At 54.8% G+C, this 20,959-nt stretch overlaps 1 protein-coding gene across 1 annotated transcript in view; it reads left to right on the top strand.

The window, feature by feature from the left end:
- Positions 1 to 263: 263 nt before the first annotated feature.
- MPPED1 (metallophosphoesterase domain containing 1) overlaps positions 264 to 20,959 on the top strand; it is a 62,968-nt gene continuing 42,272 nt past the window's right edge. The window contains exons 1-2 of the mRNA XM_061205590.1: positions 264 to 547; positions 9,353 to 9,534. Coding sequence (XP_061061573.1) covers positions 324 to 547; positions 9,353 to 9,534 — 406 coding nt within the window. The 5' untranslated portion in view covers positions 264 to 323. The remainder of the gene's footprint in view (positions 548 to 9,352; positions 9,535 to 20,959) is intronic.

The following is a 20,959-nucleotide window of genomic DNA, read 5'->3' as shown; positions in this document are numbered from 1 at the left end:
TGCATCCGTCCATAGCGTTGTGGGTTTTTTTTTTTTTTTTTTTGGTCCCCTCCCTCCCTTCCCTTTTCTTTTTACCAAAGTATATTCATCAAACTGCTGAGTTGGAAAGATTTGTAATGAGTTTTTGAGCTGTACGACTGGGTTGTTTTTTTTTTTTTCCTCTCCCCCGCCCTCTCCCTCTTTCTAAATCTTCATCTGACATTAAATAAAGCAAATCCCAAACAGATTAACTGTCGCACGGTTCCCCTCCGTCTCCTCAGTCTGTTCCCAGGTCTGGCTCGGGGCCGGGCGGCGGGAGATGCCCGGGCAGCCTGCGGAGGCCCATGTGGCGCGCTAGGTGGGAGCCCGGCGTCCTGAAGGCAGAGGCCCTGGCCCTCCTGCCCTGCGGCCTGGGCATGGCCTTCTCCCAGTCCCACGTGACGGCCGCTCGGAGGCACCAGCACAGCCGGATCATCATCGAGGTGGATGAGTACAGCTCCAACCCCACCCAGGCCTTCACCTTCTACAACATCAACCAGGGCCGCTTCCAGCCGCCGCACGTGCAGATGTGAGTGGGCGCCCCCGATGGAACTGCTGGGTGGGCGGTGTGGGTGGTAAGGGCCGTCCGGGGTGGGCTCCTGGACTCGGGGTGCCTCCTGGCTTCTGGGCCCAAGCGTTTCAGGCAGCGGTTCTGGAATCCCCAGATCAGCGAGGCTCTGAGTTGGGAGGGATGTGGGAGAAGTTGCAGCGTGCTGGCCTGTGGGCCGATTCTGGCCTGGAGTCTTGTTTCATTTGGCCAGGAGAATGTTTTACAAATATTGAAAAATGAGGTGATTGCACATAAAAATCCAGACTTCTGGCTTTGCCATACAAAACCCAAAGTCCTGGCAACCCCAGGCCCATACGTCCTCGTGGCAACGTCTGGGAGGCTGAGTTCCAGCTGCCCCTTCTTGGTATTTGGTATTGGGTTACTGAACCCCTGGTCTAATTCATGTTCCTCGTTGTACAAATGGGCAGGACGAGGCCCAGAGAGGGGACGGGACTTGCTGCAGGCCCCATGGCAGGGTAGGACCCTGGGCTTGGCCTGGCTGTCCTCTCTTCCCTCTGCCCCTCCCTTTTGCCCAGACCCCCTTTGCTTCTGTTGAAAAAGCAGAGATGCTTTCCAAAAGGACTGGGGAATTCTGCTGCCTGCCCTTTGGGGCTGATGGAAAATACCAGGGGTGCCCCAGCAGTGGGGCTGCAGCGAGAACGTAGACTCGGGACTCCTGTGCACAGGTAGAACCTCTCCCCCGCTCCCTGGATTTTTCCCCAGTGGTCGGGACAGGTGCAGGTGGCACAGGGTGGAGGTGGATAAATTCCTGGCGCCGCCCCGGGCGACTCTGGGTGTTGCCAGAGTGTCCTCCTCCTCCTTTGTCCCCGCTGCCCCCTCCCATCGGCCCTGCACCACAGGGCTTACCTGGTGAGGAAGCAGAGGCCCAGACAGGTGACCCACGCGAGCCCCCACAGCTGGCAGGCACCAGAACTGACACCCGTCTCCAGTCCAGGGCATTCTCCACGCTTAGCATCCTTTTGCTGTGATGTCTGTGGACGTAAGTATGTATGTGCTTCCATCTGAGAGTTTAGGCATTCGTCTGCTCCATTGTTGAAACTTCTCTCAGCCCCTTTGGGGTGCCCCTGTGCTGGGTCTGGGTCTCTGACAAGCCCCTGACGAGTGGGGAGCCCCACGAGTTCCCAGTGAGAGCACAGGGAGGTCAGAGCTGTTCTGGGGATGCTCCTGGGCTCTGGGGCTCAGAGCAGGGCCCCCCAGACCCCCAGGCTGGGTCAGATGCCCCCATGAGGACACAGACCCCAGCTTCCTCTAGGACCTTGAGTACCGTCTCTAGGGAGCAGTGGTCACGTGAGGTATTAGCGGCTGTCCCTTCGGGGAGACGGGAGAGTGTGGCACGCGGCCCACGTAGAGAAGGAGCCGGGGGTTCCACACCCGGGCCTGGAAGTGGGGTGGAGAGGTTGCTGCCTCTTGTTACTGTGTGGTTCCCTCGGGACTGGTCTTCTGTTGTAGAGGATGGGTGCAGAGAGATTATTCACGGGCGAAGGGGTTCTGGAAGGCAGGTGGGCACCAGGCCTGGGGGTGGGTTCCAGCGCTGGGAGCGCCCTCTTCCCTGCAGCACCTGCTCTGGAAAACGTTCATTTCCGTGGGAGCTGCAGGGCTGGCCTTGCCAGTGGCTGCTTACTTTATTTTTTGGTAGATTTCTCTTTGGGAAACTAACTCCAGTACCCATTTTGGAGCCAGATTGGCAGATTTGGGCAGGATGGGAGGTCCTGGGTCTCAGGCACGCTCTTCCTTGGTCTCTGGGACCTTGAGGCCTGGCAGGGCTGCTGCAGTGGGGAAGGCCTTCCCAGGGCTGGGTTTTCTCTTCTGTTGATGGGGTTTATCCTCCTGGGCTGGAAGTGACAGTGCCTGAGGTCCCCGGACGCCACTGGGGACGGGGGAGAGCACCGGGCCCCTCGGGCAGAGCAGGTGGGGTATGTGTCTGTGTCCATTTGTCTGCACACCCATTAGGAGGGGCCCCCGGGCACCGCAGATACAGCTGAGTAGTAGCAGGCAGAGCTGTCCTGTAGAACACCCCCGCCGGGCAGCCCCCAGCCCCAGAACAGGGCTAGGGCAACAGAAGTCAGGAGAGAGGGCGGCCAAGGGGCTGAGCAAGGACCCTCTGGAAGAGCTGACTTTTAGGTTGAGACCCAGAGGAGGAGGAGTGAGGGCAGCAAGTTGGGAGGGGCCCGGAGGAGAAAGCAGGCCAGGCAGAAGTTGCCGCAGGGTCTGAGCCGGGGGCTGGCTGGGAAGTGCAGGAACGCCCAGCTGGGTGGAGGGTGCGCTGGGCAGGAGCCACGCGGGCCCCCATGGGCCAGGCTGTGTCCTGAGGAAGGGCAGTGAATGACCAGGTGAGAGAGGGGTGATTCCCCCCATTTAACAACTGCGGGTTATTTGTTCATTCGTCCATTTATCCATCCACTCGGGGTGTTTGTGAGCAGCTACCCAGCACACTGGTTAGTTAGGAATATGGGCTCCAGGCTAGCCTGCCTGGCTTTGAATCCTGGCTCTGCCACTTGTTTGTTGGGTGTCTCTTGGTGCCTCAGTTTCCCCATCTACCTAATGCTGCTCTTCATAATACTGAAGATTAGGTAGGTGAACCCACATAGAGGGGGGCCAGGCCGCAAATGTCCAGTATTGTTAGTACTCGCTGGCTGGGCTAGGTGCTAGGGACACAGCAGTGACCAGGGACAGAGCCCTGCCCGCGCTGAGCGGACCCTCCAGTGGGATATGTCGTAAAAGTCATGAAGTGTGCGATAGCATGGGATCCTGGTAGCACTAAGTGCTGTGGAGAAAAAGCTTAATGGCTTTTTGCGGTCGCTCAGCTGGTGTGGGCGGAGCAGGTTCACACCGGCCTGCCCCGCTCCGTCCCTCCCGGCCTGCTCTGTGCTGCCTGCTCCTGAGGCCAGGGTTCCGGGCTTTATTGGCAGTGGGGCTCTGGGGAGGCTGGGGGTTTGGGCCGGGTCCTGGGAAGAGCACGCAGTGACCCCTGGTTCTGGACTCCTCATCCAGTGCTCTCTCATTGCCTGCTCGGGTCAACCTGCCTTTGAAATGCAACTTTGTACCCAGCTGGGTGAAGCCGGGTCACATGGGCACTCGGCGGGGTGCTGCTTCCTCCCACCCCCCCTTCTTTGGACTCACACCCTGTGCACCAGGGAAGCACGTGGGTTTCCACGGCGAGTCTCCACTGAGGGAGACGCGGGAGGACGGATGCCACTTCCCAACGCGTGATTTATCACCACCCTGGGCTTTGTCTCTGGGGTGAGGGAGCGAGGGGCCCTATTTAAGAAATCCACAATTTACATTTAATAACAACAGTGACAGTCCAAACGTGGCCTCCGATTGAGCCCTGTGATTTATGTAGTTGCCCCCAGAGACCCTGGCGGTAACGAGGCTGTCTTTGCCTGAGGAGTGGATGTCTGGATCTGGGCCTCTGGGTTTTGGGCCCTGAGACGGAAGACCCCTTACCCTGGGGGCCGAGAAACCCTGCGGTGGTCTGGGGAGAGCCCCTCCAGGCACCGGCCCCTTCGTCCTGGGTAGCCAGGTGGACGGGTGGCCTGGTGCTCAGCGAGAAGGTGAGAGCGGTGTTTGGGGGACAGGGTTACCCTGGGGATCCACCTTATGGGGGGGCTGGTGCCAGGCATGGCGACTCCTCTCTGGCCTTTAAAAGGAGTCCCATCGGTGGCTACTAGACTAACCCATTTAAAGACCCTCCAAGCATGTCAGGCTGTGCGGGGTCCTTGAAGAATGTAGCAGGGCCGGATCACTGCTCTGCGCCAGGCTGGGACTGGCCCCCTGTCCTCGGCCCTCCCCTCTGGACCAGGTTGGAGTGCCGACCCCCTCGCTAGGTGAGACCGAGGCTTCAGAAGGGACCCGGTGGCCCCTAGCCCGTCTGTGCACGGAGAGGTCTCCAGGAGACAGTGAGGGTCAGCCTTGGCCCCAGGAGGGGCCGAGGGGGCATGGCAGGAAGAAGGCCCTGACCTGGGCTCTGTCTGTTCTCAAGCCGCATCCTGCACCCTCTCCCCAAGGGCTCCAGGTGCAGTTCTGGTTTCTGGGACATTTATGTTTTTTTTTTTTAATTAATTTTTATTGGAGTATAGTTGCTTTACAATGTTGTGTTAGTTTCTACTGTACAGCAAAATGAATCAGCTATACATATACATAAATGCCCTCTTTTTTGGATTTCCTTCCCGTTTAGGTCACCACAATGCGTTAAGTAGAGTTCCCTGTGCTATACAGTATGTTCTCATTAGTTGTCTATTTTATACGTAGTATCAATAGTGTATATGTGTCAATCCCAATCTCCCACAATTCCTCCCACCTCCCCTTCCCCCTTGGTATCCTTACACATTTGTTCTTTACGTGTTTTCTGGGACATTCCATTGTTCCCTCTGCCTCCCCTACTCTTTGTCCTGACAACATAGACTCATCCTTCAGCTCTCACCCAGGTGTCACTTCCTTGGGGACACCTTCCCTGACCCTTCCCCAGACCTCCCTAACTGCCCCCCCACCCCAGATCTAAGCCCTCAGAGCCTCCCCTTCGTGGCACAGGCTTCAGCCTGTGCTTATGCATTCATTTGTGGGACAGTTTTCTAAGCATCTGTCCCCTCCACCAGCACGGGCTGTCCCTCGAGCCTAGCACAGTGAACAGGAGGAGGGAAAGAAAAGGGAGTGAGGATGAGGCAGGGTGCACACCCCAGGAAGAGTGTGGTGTGAGGTCAAGGAGGACTTCCTGGGGGCGGTGGCATAACCCCGGAGCTTGGAGGACCAGCAAGAGCAAAGCCAGGATGTGGGGAGGAAGGGCAGGCACAGAGACTCGGGGTGGAGGTCACCTCGGAGCCAGTGCTTCGTGGAAAGAGCCTTGGGCAGTGTGGCCCAACACCAACCAGTCCCTGCCCTCCCCTGGGCCTCCGTTTCCCCACTTGTAGGATGAAAGGAGGGGACCAGAGGTCTCTCTCATTCTAGAACGCCACGGCTTGTGTCCAGTTACGTGGCTGGACATGGTTTTGGAACTTCACTGAAGGAACGAGTCCTTTGCCCTCCACCCCCTGGCTTTCAGTGCACCCTGTTTCCCCAGGAAATAGTGGGGGGACGGGGCTCTGCTTCTGATGCCTACATGAGTTTTTGGTACCAGGAGCTGCACTTCCAGGGAGCCAGTGGCTTAGGGGAGAGAGACTGAGAAGGGGGCCAGGGCACAGGAAATGGGCTGCAGGGGGCATTCATTGGGGTTTCCAGTTCTCACAACAGCTCCGAGAGAGTGGGTGGTTCCCACCTTACAGAGCTGGACTGGAGAATGGGAGGGTCCAGGGCACAGCGAGGAAGTCGCCGAGCCGGGGTGCCAGCCTGGGTCCAGGCGCCGGGGGCTGAGTTCTCTATTCTGCACCATCCCTGCCGCCAGGATTCCGGTGGGAAGATCCCTTGTGAGGCTGGAGAGAGTGGTGACAGGTTTTAGGTCTCAGAGAGAGAGAGAAAGAGCCACAGCCTTGATTGGGGCCACCTCAGCAGGCAGATGCTTTGGGAAAGTCGGGTTTGGCCCCCCCCAAACCAGGAACACTTGTTTCCATACCTTCTCTCTGGTCCATGAAGAATGACTCTGGAAAATAACCATTTTGCTTTGTTTCTTCTAGTTGCGAGAAGGTGTGAGGTTAAATGCCCCAATTCCAGTTCTGAAGACCTAGGTTCAAATTCTACTCTTTAACGTACTAGCAGGGGCCCTGGATATGGGACTAACCTTTCCAGGCCTCAGTTACTTACTCCACAGGGCTGCTGGAACTCAGGGGTTAGCCAGGGTTTTGCCATTGCAAGTGTCAGAAACCCAATTCAAATTGTCTTATGGGTAAAAGAGAGTTTACTGGCTCACATAATTAGCTAGGAAATCCAGGTTTGGACTAGCTTCAGGCACAGCTGGATCTAGGGTTCAAATGATGCTGCCAAGTCCTCCCACCCTTTGTGTGCTCTCTTCCTCTTTCTCCATATCTTCATTCTTCTTGCTCTTTTCCTCACTTCTAAACACAGGCAGGGTTTCTGGGAGCTGCACGAGGTGGTCTCTATGGGTGTCCTGTCCTGTGCCTAGCAGGTGTTTGGTATTTAGGGGGCGCTCAAGAAGCATTTGTCCATAGATTGACTGAATGAAATGAAGTAAGGCCTGGAAATAGTCCAGCTTGGTGTGAGTTCTGGAACCAAAAACCAGCTTCAAATTCCAGCTCCACCAGCTTCCATAGCTGAGATCCTGGGCAAGTTAGCCTTTTCTGATCCTCAGTTTCCTCATCTATAAAATGGGCACACCCATAGTGCCCTGCTCAGACAGTCGTTGTGAGGATGAAGAGAGCAGATGCATGTAAAGCGCTTAGCACATAATGAGCTCTCAACCCGTGGAAATCATCAATATCATTACTGTTGTTATTATTTCAAGGTTGAGCATTTGGTACAATCCAAATAGCCGCGGGACAGTGCGGAGAAATAAGAGTCTATTTTTTTTTTCTCTGGGGATTATTAAGTTTGCATCCTCACTGAGCTCAGAAGCCTCGGGGCGGAGGGAAGTAAGAGCAGAGTTAATTAAAGAGCTTGGGCTCCAGCAGGAGGCCCAGCCTGACTAGCGCCCGTGGAACTCGCGTGCTCTTGGCTGGCTGATGGCAGGAACTGCGACCTGCCCAGGGCTCCTCCACGAGGGACTCACAGGGGGTGGCATCTCACTCCCTGTGTCTCCTTTCTTTGTCTCTTTGACTTGTTCTCTGTTTCCTTGTGGTATCCTCACAACCTCAGTGTATGTGAGGGGGAAAGAAAGAAAGAAAGAAAGAAAGAATGAATGAATGAATGAATGAATTTGATTGGCTCACTCATGTTCCTTGCCAGGCCAGTAGCCCAGTAGTGATTGGCTGCCTTGGTCCAATCAGCTGTGTTAGGGGCGGACAGGTGGATTCACAGGCTCGCTCCCTGCAAGACTGTCACATGGGGTGGAGGGAGGGACCCAGAGGACAGAGGAGTGGCAGGAATTACTGGGAAGGAGATTTGAGCTTCCAGACCAGCTCAGGCATCACCTCCTCCTGGAAAGTTCAGGGGGCCCCAGGCCAGGTTAGGGCCTTCTCTGGCCCCCAGCCCTTCTGCTGCCCCATCAAATCTTGTGACTTTATTGTCGCTTCCTGGCCAAGTCTGCCTCCACCATCAGTCTGGGATCAGGCCTGGTTCATTCAGTTCCCCAGCTTTGAGCTCAGGACTGGTACCCAGCAGGCATTCAGGATGTGTTGTGTTGAATGCATGAGGGAATGAATGAAGGAATGAGAGGGACGAAGAAGGGCTCCAGAACCCTCCTGTTGCCATCATCAGACTCAGGGATTTTTCCTCTTCTCCCCGGTCGGGTCCAACTCCGACCTGCTGGGATTCTAACTTGACTTAACCAACCCCAGAAAGGTGCCCCGCGAACCCCTCCCGCCGCGGCCTGGTGACGTGGAGGGGCCGATGTGACGCTGTAGCTGCGGCGGTGGGGCGTGCTAATGCTCCCTGCACGTCAGCATGCTGAACCCACGTCTCTCGTAAGGTGTTAATTACATTTCATCGAAGTATTTTGTCTGAAAAAAAAAAAAGGATAATTAGAAAGATGTCTTTAAAAGTATTTATGTAACTGATATGGTACCGCTTTTGGTTTGGCGCATAATTAGATTTAAACACAACTCCTCGAGTGGCATACTCATTTGGAGAGAGCAGCTCGTTGAAATGTCATTGTGTTGTTTTTCAGAGTTTTGAGCCTGGCAAAACCAGTCAGCTGAGGAGGGAGAGTGTGGCTCTCGGGGAGAGCCCTGAACTGGGGGGGGCCACCTGCTCAGTTCCTCATCTGTAAGACGAGAGGGCTCCCAGGGGCTCCCAGGGACCAAGAACTTACAGTTGTGCAGCTTTTTAATTTTCTGAACATTGTCGCCTAATGAGGTAGCTCCATTTTACAGACGAGCAAACCAAGGCCAAACATTTTCCTAAGGTTACACATTAGTGACGGGCAGCAGATCTGGGATCTGAAGCCTGGTCTTCTGATTCCAGAACTGTTTTCCTACAGGACCTTGGAAAGCCCTTGTTCTAAATCCGATCGGACCATCTCATAGTTTTGGAGAATTGCTGCCTGTCTTTAGTGCTTTGTTTCACAAGTTCCCACGAAATTCCCCCCTTCACTCGTGGCTCTCCCTGGATGCTACTTGTGCACAGTGCCGGAGAGTCGGATCTTCCAGCTGGATGGTGGACCTCAGTCCATGCATCCTTGATGGGGCTGATAGCCCCCGCAAGGGGGTGAAAACTGGTTTTGGGGGATGAAAAAAATCTTACTCTGATTTTAAAGCACAGATACACACACAGTAAATGAACAGATATACAGCGTATCTGTGGTGTTAGAACTTTATGAGAGAGGAGTGAGTAGAAAAAACATCTAAAAAGGCCCCTTAAGGGCTGATAATGAAAAAAAAAAAGGTTGAGAGGTACTACTTGTCAAGCAGCAGGTTAGTTGTCGTCGCCATACAGGTGCACGCAGGTACAGGTGCCAGGCTCTACCTGTCAGCCCTTCCCACTCATTGCCTCGCAACAGCCCTCGGGGTTTCCCAGGTTACAGAGGGGAAGCTGAGGCTCAGGGGGAAGATGTTTTGCCCGGCTGGTGAGCAGGAGGGTCACGATTCGGACGCAGGTGGGCAGGCAGATGTGATCTGGACCACACGTGATCTGGTCTGGCTGTGATCTGAGTTGATGGGACATGAACTGCAGGCTCCCAGCGCCGTGACCCCATGACCCCACGATGTTCTCTCCCCTCAGGGTGGACCCGGTGCCTCACGACGCCCCCAAGCCGCCCGGATACACCCGCTTTGTCTGCGTGTCTGACACCCACTCGAGGACGGACCCCATCCAGATGCCCTACGGTGACGTGCTGGTCCATGCCGGGGACTTCACTGAGCTGGGGCTCCCGAGCGAGGTGAAGAAATTCAACGAGTGGCTGGGTAGGTGCCAGAAGGGGTGGTGCCTGCGAGCAGCCAGACTCGGGCGGCCCCCTGCCCACCGTCCTTCCTCCCTGCTCTGCCCGGCCCCTCCCTGGACTTTGTCACCTGTCCACCTCCCCTGGGAAGCCCCCTGACCTCCGGGACCAGGCCACACCCCTCTCACTCTCCCGTGACACCTAGGAGGTCTCCTAACCCAGCACTTGTCTCTGCTGTGATTTTCCATTTGTTTGTGGGATTTTTTTGGCCTGGGAGACTTCCTCCCAAAGGGATTTTATCCAGGTTTGTTTTTGTCCACTTGTGTGTCCAGCCCCCAGTGCCTGGTACAGGTAGGTGCTGAGTAAATAATTGATGAGCGAATAGGTGGCTGAATGGGTGAATGAATGAATGAATGACGCTCTGGGAACAGTGATGTCAGGGCAGACACTCAGCTGGTAGGTACCGGCTCAGCCACCCACCGTCATTGACGGCTTCTCCAGTGAGGGGACCCTCCAGGCCTCCATGGCCCCGAGCACGAGCCCAGGGGGCCGGGTGTGGGCTCCTCCGTGGGCAGCCATTGGTACAGGCAGCGGAGCGCCGTCCCACGCCATAGGAGATGGTGAGCCATGATTTGCAAGCACGCCCCTAGGGTTTTGTCTTTGGCTTTGCTTTCTTCCAAAATAAGAAAGACATAAATCTGGGGTGCCCCCTGGGAAAAGCCGTTTGCTTGGAATCCAGAGAAACCTCACAGCGAATCTCTCTGCCATGGCCCGAGGGGACAGATGGATGGCCCCTGGGCTGCCCGGTGTACTGGCCTGCTGTCACAGAGGCCTGGGTATGGGGCGGGCCCACCTCGCCGTGCAGCCCCTCGTGGCCGCCAGACGGTCCCCCGCCTCCCCAGGGGCGTCCCGCTGTGCAGTTGGCTGGGAGCTGTGCAAGCAGAGGGCCAGGAGCAGAGGGCCAGGAGCGAGGCGGGTGGCTGCAGCGGGAGAGGCTGGCTTTGCCAGTCGAGACAAATATTTACAAGCAAGGCCTTGCACTCCCCTTGGCAGGCTTGGAGCTTTAAATATTGATTATTCAAATGGGAAGTTCTCATCAAGGGCCCTGTTTGGGCTGAGCCATGTGAAGGCTGGGATGGGAGGGGCTCCTGTCGGTGAGTCTGCCCTGGGCTTCTCCCCAGGCCCCGTGCTGCTTCCAGGTCTGGGCTGCTTCCTAGGAGGGGACCCTCACTGAGGCTGGTTTCTTGTTCCCCTGCTGTGGGTCTCAAAAGATGTGAGGCTGAGCCGAGTCCGTGTCCCAGGCAGAGAACAGGAGTCGCTGGTGGCTGGGCACCTGCTTGTGTGCCAGGCTCCTTACCACCACTGCCAGGCTGAATTTGAGGAACGGCCATTTGGGGTGGGTGCTGTTTAGACCCCTATCTGACAGAAGACGATGTCGGCTCCCCTGCACTGAGGTTCCCGAAGTGAGGGACTATTTCCGATGTACCCCCGGCCCAGAAGTGCTCCTCTCCAAGCTGAGTGAGTAAATGAACCCAACAGTTGCATGTGCCAGGGGGGTGGTGGCCAAGGGCTGTGGGATCTCAGCGCAGAGGCTGATGGTGGTCTCCTCCCAGGCAGGGGTGGCTTCTGGGACAAGCTGCCATTGGGCTGGGCCCGGCCTGGGGAGCTGGGCCATAGTGCTGGGAACAGAGCGGCTGCAGGCTGAGGGGACAGCTGAGGCCAAAGCCTGCGGGGGGGACACTTGAGAGGTGGCATGACGTGTTGTGATTGGAGGGAAGAAGTTTGGAGGACGTGAGGGTGATGAGCCTGGAAAGAGCGGTGAGGCCTCCCTGAGACTCTGCAGATAAGGGGAAAGCAGGGGCCTGGGAGGGCCAGCACGGTGAGATGGCCGTTTTAGGAGAATCTCTTTACTCGCCTCTTAACAGCAGTCAGAACTACGTGCTGGGGGAATTTAGGAGATTTCCTTCATAGTCTGCACTTGGCGTGGGATTGATTTATTTGCCTGGATCATCACGGGTGGGAAGGGTGAACTTACAGAGGGGTCTCCCTTTTACAAAAGGGACCTCTCCCCTTGGCAGCCTTGAAGTGTTTGCAGATGTCAGTGTTTGTCACTCAAGTGGGCTGGGCGGGGCTTCAGACTGAAGAGTGATAGAGGTGGAGGAATTTGCATGTGAGTTAGGGCATCAGTAAGAGTGGGTTTATAGCGGTCCATCCGCAGCTGGCTTTTTGGGAACTGGCCCACTGCGCAAGGTGACTCACCTCTGTGGGCTGGCGGTTCACGTGCCAGGGGTGTGGTGATGTGGCAGAGATGGGCTCAGGGGTGGTGTTATAAAGGGCTCCGTGTTTATTGAGTGTTAGCATGTGCCCTTTATGTATATTATTAAATCATTTGCTTCTCTTGATGAGGGAACGAGGCAGGAGCTATTGTCATCCCCACTTGACAGAGGAGAAACCGAGGCCCAGAGGAGTGAAGGAACTTGCCCAAGGTCACACAGCTAGTAAGTGGCAGAGCTGGGATTTAAACCCAGGCAGTTGGACTCCAGAGCCAAGCTCTCGTCCTCTCCTCTGTATCACCTCTCTTGCTTTTATGGTGAAAGCTCACTGATTCGAAGTTAAGGTGTGGACTGTGCCTTTTGGGGCCAGATGTCCAGGGTCAGCTTTCTCCCAGGTGATTGCAGCAGTCATGTGACCTCTCTGAGCCTCCCTGGCCTCGTTTTAATTGGGGGTGGTCAGGCTCCCCTTGACCTGCCTGCCTCTTTGGAGGCAGGTTGTTTTGAGACTCCACTGGGATGGAGGAAATGTTCAAGTGTGTGAACTGTAAAGGGCTGTGTAGATGTTATTACTGCCCCTAGGAGCTGGCGTTTGCAGATCAGGGCCCCCTCGGGGTAGAGGTAGGGGACATGGGTGGTCCCACAGTAGGCAGTGGGGGGATTTGACCTGAGCCTTCACATTGAGTTGCAGGGAGAAGCGGTAGATGATTTGTGTGTAAAAGCGTGTGGAGTTGACCTACGATCTCAGCTGTGTGGGCAGTTCTTGCAGACACACACACACACACACACACACACACACACACACACACACTCAGCAAAGACCGCAGGGGTATTCATTCGTCCATTCAGTACACCTCACTGAGAGCTCTGTGCAAGCGTGTCCCACGCAGTGGGTGATGGTGGGGAGTGAGGACAGGGCGCTGCGTCTGGTGATGGGGACACAGTGGATGGGTGGATACACCAGAAGCAGTAAGAGAACCGTTCACGTGATGAGGTTGGCAGAGCGCTGGCCCAGGGGGCGTGATGGTGACTGAGAGCCCCTTGAGGCGCCATGGAAGGCCTCCCTGAAGAGGTGGCTTTGGGTGAGGCGTGGAGGTGAGAGTGAGGTGATGTACGAGGGACATTCCAGGCAGGGGCACAGCGGCTGCAGAGGACCTGAGGGCAGGCAGGCAGGTGTGCAGTGTGGAGGGTTTGTCACTGGTTGGTTCAGATACGCCCTGTGGGCCAGCAGCAGGAGTTTGGGGTTGATTCTAAGTGCCATGGGGTCTTTGGGAAGGTATGTGTATGGGAGTGACCTTTAAAAAGACCTGGATTGCAGAGACAGCAAGGCCAGTGAGGGCAAAGGCTCTGGAATGTTCCAGAAGCGATGTCTGGGAGATGGGATCATGAGGGATTTTTATTTTCTTCTTTATGGTTCTCTCTCTTTCTTTTTTCTCTCTGGTTTTCTATAGGGAGCATGTATTATTCTCATAGCTTTAAAAAGGCAACACTAAAATCTCGCTGTTTTTAAAGAAATGCTGGCCTCTCTGGTGTCTGGGGCACAGTGTGTCCCAGGATGGGGATAGGGACGGCACTGGGCTCAGGTCAGCGCTGGTGTCATCCAGCCACTCAGAAGCTCTCCCCTGGAGCCCCTTCCCTAGGCCAGCGGGGCCCCATCCACCTCTCAGGCCCACTGGCCCAGCCCCTCCTCCGCCCGAGTGAGAAAGTTACAGAGTTGAAATTCATAACCAGCTTCTTCCCTGTTCGTTGATCTCATGGAAAGCATCTAAACTCATTTTCCAGGGGGCACCTCCAGACAGACAGGAGAAGATTTAAAAAGTTAATAAAGGCCCTCCTTGTAAGAGAAGATTAGGCACCTAACTGGGGAGAGGTGTGGCTAAACTTACGAGACTCGAATTTGCTGTCGGGTGCGTTGCTCTTGGCTTGGCGGTGCGTGGTGTCCACATTTTGCCCACTTGCAGGCTTCTGTCTGGGTCTGTGTTCTTTGGGGGGCGCTGGGTTGGGGATGACAGGGCCCCTCTGAGCAGACCCTTTTTCCCTTCGGCCATTAATATCCCAAATACATTCATGAAATAGAAACACCAGCTTGATTTGTAAATGTCCCCGTAAGCAGCTAAAAAATTGCTAAGGATGGGCTTTCTGGCTATAACGAGTGAAAAGAAGAGCAAAACTGGCTGAAAATGGAAAAGAATGTGCTGGAAGCTCCTTGCTCCCCCGCAGTAACTGCGTGATGATGGACTGGCAGCGTGGAGCCCACAGACTGGTTGACCCAGTAAGTCGTGTCTGTGCAGGGAGGTGGGACGGCATGAAGGTTAAGAGCTCCCTCCTGGAAGTCAGGCAGACCTGTCTTCACCCCTGCTTCAGCCTCTTATTTGCTGTGTGACCTTAGCTTAGCCACTCAACCTCTCTGTGCCTCATCTGTAAAATGGGAAGAATTATTTACCTACCCCATGGGGTTGGAGAGGATTGAAGAATCATGTTCCCATACAGTGCTTAGCACAAGGAGAAGCCCTCCAGAAGTAGCAGCTGTTGTCGTAAAAAGCCTGCCTCTCCCTGAGCTGAGTCCCCCACAAACACAGGGAAATCAACGAGCCTCAAGGTTGGCGGAGCCATTTTCTTCCAGCCACAGTGGCAGACTCCAGTTCCCCACCCTGGGCCCTGGCTCATGCTCGTCCCCCAGCTGGGAAGGCTCTTTCTCATCCACCCGACAGAGTCCTACCCGCTCCTAAATGTCGCTCTTGTGAAGCTTCCTCCTGCCCCACTGGGCGGCATTGGTCCCTCCTCCCTGTGCACCCAGGGCTCCCTATTCAGGCCTTGGTGGTGGCCCTCACCTTGTGGAGGGAAGTATCTGTGTCCTCATGCCTCCCGTCCGCCCTGCCCCACCGCCCACCGAGACTGTCAGCCCCTGGAGGGCAGGGCGAGCCTCATCCCTAGCGCCAGCCGGTGCCTCAGCCGGAGGAAGCCCTGGACAGAGACGTAGACTCGGGGTGGATGCACTGTGAGCTGGTCCCTGCGTCCCAGCAGGGCTGGTGGCTGTTGGGTGGGACGGCAGTAAATGGGGCTTCGAGGAAGGCAGGCCTGTGATGCAGAAGAGTGTGGGCACGGCTGTTGCAATACGGGCCTCCGGGAGGGTCTGCGAAAGGGCAGAGGCTGAGCGGGGGTCTCCAGGATGAGCCTAGGAGCTGAGGGCAGCAGGTGAGCCTGGGCTCCCCACTGGAAGCGGGGGGTGCTGAGGGCAGGGACAGAGGCCGAGCGCCCAGGAGTACCCGCCTCCCAGGATGCCGTCTGCAGAGGCAGCGCCTGACCCTGAGGCCGCGACACGCCCGCATCTTCCCCAAGGGAAGAACACCAGGCCAAATTCTGCCTCTGGCTCTGAGCGACAGCCGTGCCCCCAAGAGCTGTCAGTTCACGAGACGGGATTCACAAGATGCCGGAAAGCCTGCTCTCTGCGACTGGCAGGGGCCAGGCTGGCCTCCCCACGCCCCTGCCGGGAGAAGCCTGCAGCCTCCGCATCCCTCGCTCCCACCCCCGGCTCCTGCAGCCTCAGCCCCCGGCACTGGCCTCAGAGTGACTGCCCAGAGGCCACAGCCGGGTGCTCACCCCTCCTCTCCGCCTCCCCACCTGACTGTTGCCACCCCGTCCAGCGTGGGTTCTCCTTCCCCAGCTTCCACACCTCCCTCTCTGGGCTCCCTGCTTCTCCATCTCCTCCTTTTGTTCCTGGTTCTCCTCCTTCTCACTGAAGGTGGCTCCTCCCAGGACCAACCGTGGGCCTCTCGACCCCTTCTTTCCAGATGATAGCCATACCCCCCTGCTCTTGCTCCTGCCCAGACTCGCAGACGCCTCCATCTCCTCCCAGACCTGATCCCTCTTTGAGATCCAGCCGGTATATTAATCAGTCTTCTCAGAAGACACCTCCTCCTGGCTGTCCACCAGGATTTTAGACTCGTTTTTAGGTCCCAAACTGAACTCCCAAACCTCAGCCCCATCCCCAGAGGCTATGTAGTAAGGCGTAGGCCTCCACTGAGACCCTCCCAACCACAGCTCCGGTACCCCCACTCCCTTCCCTCTGAGGCCATCAGGGCCACCTATTGTTATTTTTGCCCTGCTGTTGTCTGTCCTGCCCGAGTCTTCTTCACTCACTTCTGTCACCTGCCGAGCTGCTTTGGGGTCCCAAGTGGGCCATCCTGCCAGCCTCCCCTTCCTCCTGCAGGATCCTGTGAACCCCTCGAGGGTTGAGACGGCGCCTAGTCAGTGCAGGTCCTCAGGACCCAGCCCAGCCTGGCCCCAGGGGTGCTCGCGGGTGTCTGTTGAATAAAGCGTGGAGAGGTCTGGTTAACCACAAGGAGCTGGTTAGTTAAGTGGCACTACCCTTAGCGGCCTCAGGCAGGGGAGGAAGACGAGGGACTGGTAATGGAGAGTTTAGAAATTATACTTAACTTTTTAGTGGCGCCCTAGCAGAAAACGATATATAAGACAATATAAAAGGGGTCCAAGGATTTCGTTAAATAGAGCTAGGTCTTTTGCAAGTAAACCCTTAATTAAAATCTGTGAGGGAGGAAGGGAGAGAAAGGGAAACGGAGAAATCATTCCGAGGTGATTTCTTTGTTTTTTGCCTCATTTGCCACTGCGTTGAGGGCCCGAGGGCCATAGGGGGGTTGGTGCAGAGATGGGCTCCACGCCGTCCTTTTGCCTCTTTGCCATTGGACCCAGGAGCCCGTGGCAGGAGCTGCAGTGGAGCTGAGGATGTCCATGCTCCCCAGGATCCCCAGGGGGCAGGAGGCTGCTCCCTGGCACAGAATTGTTATTCTTTGTGGGAAACAATTGTTTCGGATGCAGCTAGAGGTTGATGACCTCCTCACCCACTGCCCAGGTTCGGCCCTTCTCTCCTCTCCCTTCCCCCTCTTCTGGGGCGAGGCCAGCCTTCCGGAAGGCTGTGTTCTGGCTCGCCACTCCCCACAGCTCTGTCCCCGGCAGCTTGTACAAGTCGCTGCTTTTGTCTTATTCCTGAGACAAATTGTTTTTACCTCCATCCTTCCAGCCTCCCCACAGTGGGACACCTTCTTCCCAGAGTCTCTTACCTGTGTGTGTTCACTTGCGTCTCTCTATGCCCAGTACCTGCCGCGGGCCGTGGAAGTTCTGCGGTGGGCATCCAGCGTATCAGGCCTGAGAGACAGGACCTGGTGACCCCGCCCGGGCCGTGCACACCCCAAGTTTGGAGCCGGACACCTTCAGGGTTTCCTTGGGCAGAGCCATCCCGCTGTCCTGCCCCACGCGGCCAGGGTGGTGGGAGAGGGATGGGTTTCCTGGGACTGGCCAAAGTCCCCAGGGTGTGGGCAGCTCGGCTGGCCGGCAGGTCCAGTCTGACAGGCCTCACGTTGACCGAGATCAGGACTCACAGCCTCTCCGGCAGAGCTGGGGATGGAGCGCTGAAGTCAGGGGTTCCTGGGCCCACTTCTGGCTCTGCCCTTCATCGGCCAGGTGGCCTCGCTTCTCCCGCTGAGTGTCCACGTCTGCATCCATAGGATGTGACGTTTAGACCATGTGTTAACTAAGCCCCCTCCTGGAGCTCCTGCTCGGTCCACACTCCTGCTGACCTCAGAGCCCCGCTGTGGGTGAACTGAGGGTCTGTCTCTCCCGCTGGCCTATGACTGCGGGAGAACAGGGGAGGGGTCCACACACATCCCAGTCATCCCATGTCTTGAGCGGAGGGCCTACTGTGTTCCCTGTCTTGGTGTTGGAGATTTGGTGATGACCAACGTAGCCCCTGCCAGGAGGGCCCGAGGACGAATGCAGGGTCAGGCGATAAGCAAAGTACAGTAAGTTCCCTACATAAGAACGAGTTCCGTTCCGAGAGCGCGTTCCTAAGTCCAATTTGTCTGTAAGTCCAACAAAGTTAGCCTAGGTACCCAAGTAACACAATCGGCTGTATAGTACTACATCACCACTGCTTTTATGCTTGCTTCCGGACGTCCTGGGCGTGAAATAAAAATACTATACTACTGTACTCTACACGTTCGCATCTTTGAAAGTTTGCAGCTTAAAGGTTCGTAGTAGGGGACTTACTGTAAACAGACAAGATAATTTAGGTGATTGGATGGATGAATCAGATCAGTGATCAGGGTGAGGTGACAGTGACGGGGGTGGGAGGTTTCTTGACATAGGTGATCTAGGATGGCCTCTCCGAGAGTGTCCTGAGCTGAAGACGGCCCTGCCCTGAGTTGTTTGGTGTGCAGCCCGAGGCCTGCAGGGCTGAGCCCAGTGATGGCAGAGGCCAGGGAGGGAGGCCCCGGTCTGCTGACCAGCGGGGCGAGGATGTGGATTTTATTCTGAGTGTTAAAGTGGCCACAGAGCGGGGGAGGGACATGGTGTGACTCAGTGTTTTGAAAGTCCCCTTTGGCTGCTGGGTGGTGCATGACCGTAGCAGACAGGGGAGGACACTGGGACTCCAGGAGAGGCAGGAGGGCTGGGAGTGGACCTGGAGGTGGCCAAGGGGACCGAGAGCAGTGTGGGAGTTCAGCTACAGTGTGGAGGTGAGAGCAACAGGAGTTGCTGTTGCCGGGAGAGATGGGATGGAGAGTGAAGGGGGTCGTTAACAGGTATCCACAGAGCCCGGCAGGCTTGGCACAACGTGGGCGAGTGTTTATCGCCAAGTATTTGTTAAGCGAACGAAAAAGGAAAAGAAAAACCCTGTGCTGTGGTCAATTCAACCAAAATATCCAACCAACTTCATTTTTTAAAGAGCTCATAATAATCGTCACTGGATGTGTACAGTAGACTTAAAATGGATTCTGGCTCCTTTGCTCATTAGTTGGATACAATGTCCTGATCTAGACATTTTCAGAAGCAGGTTGCTCTTCCTGCAAAGACTCGAGATTGAATATTAAAAACAAAAAAAAAATTTTTGACTCTGGGTTCATGTCATTTCTGGCTCTGTCTGCTCAGAAGCAGGTTGGTGTTGAGGAATTTTGGTTGTGTGTAGTCACAGCAGCCAAGATGACTGATAAACAAGTGGTCGCCCAGAGAGAGGGAGACCAATGCTCAGATAAAAAACTAGAGGAAGAGTGCAGTGGAGGTTCGGTATTCATTCAAAAAAGTAACTTGCTCTATTCCTCACCAAAAAAAATATCTCACAAAGCCAAGCTGTGTTTCAGGGGCTAAAAGAGAGAAAGTTACCTTCTAATAAAGATGAAAAATCTAGAATTCTAAGTGGTAGTCAAGCGATTTTGGCCAGCCATAATTACAGTATTTTCATGTTAATATATAAACCCCCGAAAGGTGTGGCTTAAGTGCTAATTATCTATTTACAACAGAATGGCTTTGGAAATGAAATGAGCCCCCCTGTTGTGTGTGTGTACGTACGTACGTACATATTTCAAACATGTTTTGCAGTGTTTTTTTTTTTAAGACCATCATCCTAAAAATCTCTGCCTTAAGTTAAAAAAATTTTTTTTTAATGTTTAAATAAGGTAGAAATGCATTTCTCTGAAAGATCTGGGCTCTTTGAAAGTTCTTCCTTAGTTTTATTTTGTGTGTTTTGTTGTTCGTTTGGACTTTTTGCTTGCTTAATTATACCCCACCTTGTGTCAAAGGATTTGAGACGGTTTATAAAAACAATAAGAATAGTAAAATGGTAGAGTGTTGATGATAAATTAAAAACCAGTGTTAAGAAAAAGAAATCAGAGCAGCTCAGAGGGAGCACCTAGAATATCAACACCTGGGGCTCATGTGGACTTTGTGGGCTGGAAACTGGAGCCTGAGCTTCCTGGGGGCCAAGGTGAAAAAGGTAGATGCATTTGGCAAATGGCTGTGATTATGGGAGTAGGAAATGGGCCAGCCCCTCTGAATGGTCCATCCCCTGTGCATGTTTGATGTCCATTTCACTCAGCTGTGAGTCCCTTGAGGATCAGACCTGTGCCCTGGTCGTTTCTGTGTAGGAGGACCTTGGTAAAGATGTTTGTACTTGAGTAATAACAATGAATATTTGTTTAGTCTTTCCCAGTATATAAAACATCTCTGTCATTCATTTTGTGCTTTCTGTTTCCCTCCTCTGCTTTCTTTTGGATTGATTGAAGTTTCTTTTTTCCCCTCTACTGGTTTGGAAATTCTACATTCTTTTTCGATTTGTTTAGTGGTTACTCATAATATTTTAATATGCATATCCAACTTAGCCTAAAATTAATCAACACTGCCACTCTTGCCCGAAGGTCCCTGGAACGCACCCACCCCGCCCCTCCTCCCACCATCTTATGTATCTTTGCTGTCTGGTGTCTCCCTTCTCACTTGTTTTAACCCTATCCCATAGTAGTCATCATCATTATTGTGCGTTTTCCCATTTGCACCTGATTCTTTACTCAACGGGTGTTTGCTGAGCCCTTTTTACGTGCAGGGCCTGATTCTGGGCACTGAGGATGTAGCAGTGAACACACAGAAGACAGACCATGGATAAACAGAGCTTTGATATGTTGGGGGATCAGGGATAAGAGGACAGGGCATGACATCACCCTCTGATGACGTGACATTTGAGCAGAGACTGGAATGGAGGGAGCCAGCCATGCAAATGTCTGGGTGGGGGAGCATTCTGGACAGAGGCAGCAGCTCTTAGTCAGGAGCGTTGGTGGCACATTTGAAGACTGGCAAGGAGGCACGTGGCTGGAGTTCCATGGAGGGCCTGAGGGGCAAGTGGGAGAAACAGAGGCTGCGTGGGGACCAAGTAGGGTAGGTGGGGTTGCTTCACGTAGGAAGTGGCACTTGAGAGGGTCCTTGGCATTTAGACAGTGTTTGGACGAGTGGAGGGTGGGGCGCAGGCCTTCCAGCTCGAAGGGGCAGGCTAACCAAGGGTCTGAGGCTGGAGGTCCTGCTGCCATTACATTTCATTCATTCATTCATTCGACACACATTTACTGAGCACATACCTAGTTCTAGACTCTGCTAGATGCTGAGGATACAGTGGGTCGCAAAATAACCAAGACTCCTACTCAAGAGAAATATAAACAAGAAAATGCCATGACATGGTGGAGATAGAACTGGGTGAAGTGGTAGCCTGTGATCAGGTTAGACACTCACCTGCCTCCCAGGTGTGAGACGGAGGGCAGGTGACTCCCCTGCCCTGCATCTCAGGCTCCTCATCCATCCAGTGGAGGAGGATGGCGCCTTCCTCCCAGGCTGGTGATTGCGCAGGTG

The sequence above is a fragment of the Eubalaena glacialis genome, chromosome 11 (assembly GCF_028564815.1).
Source record: "Eubalaena glacialis isolate mEubGla1 chromosome 11, mEubGla1.1.hap2.+ XY, whole genome shotgun sequence".
Classification (NCBI taxonomy): domain Eukaryota; kingdom Metazoa; phylum Chordata; class Mammalia; order Artiodactyla; family Balaenidae; genus Eubalaena; species Eubalaena glacialis.
The sequence above is the reverse complement of the archived record's forward strand: the minus strand, read 5'-3'. Positions and strand labels throughout refer to the sequence as shown.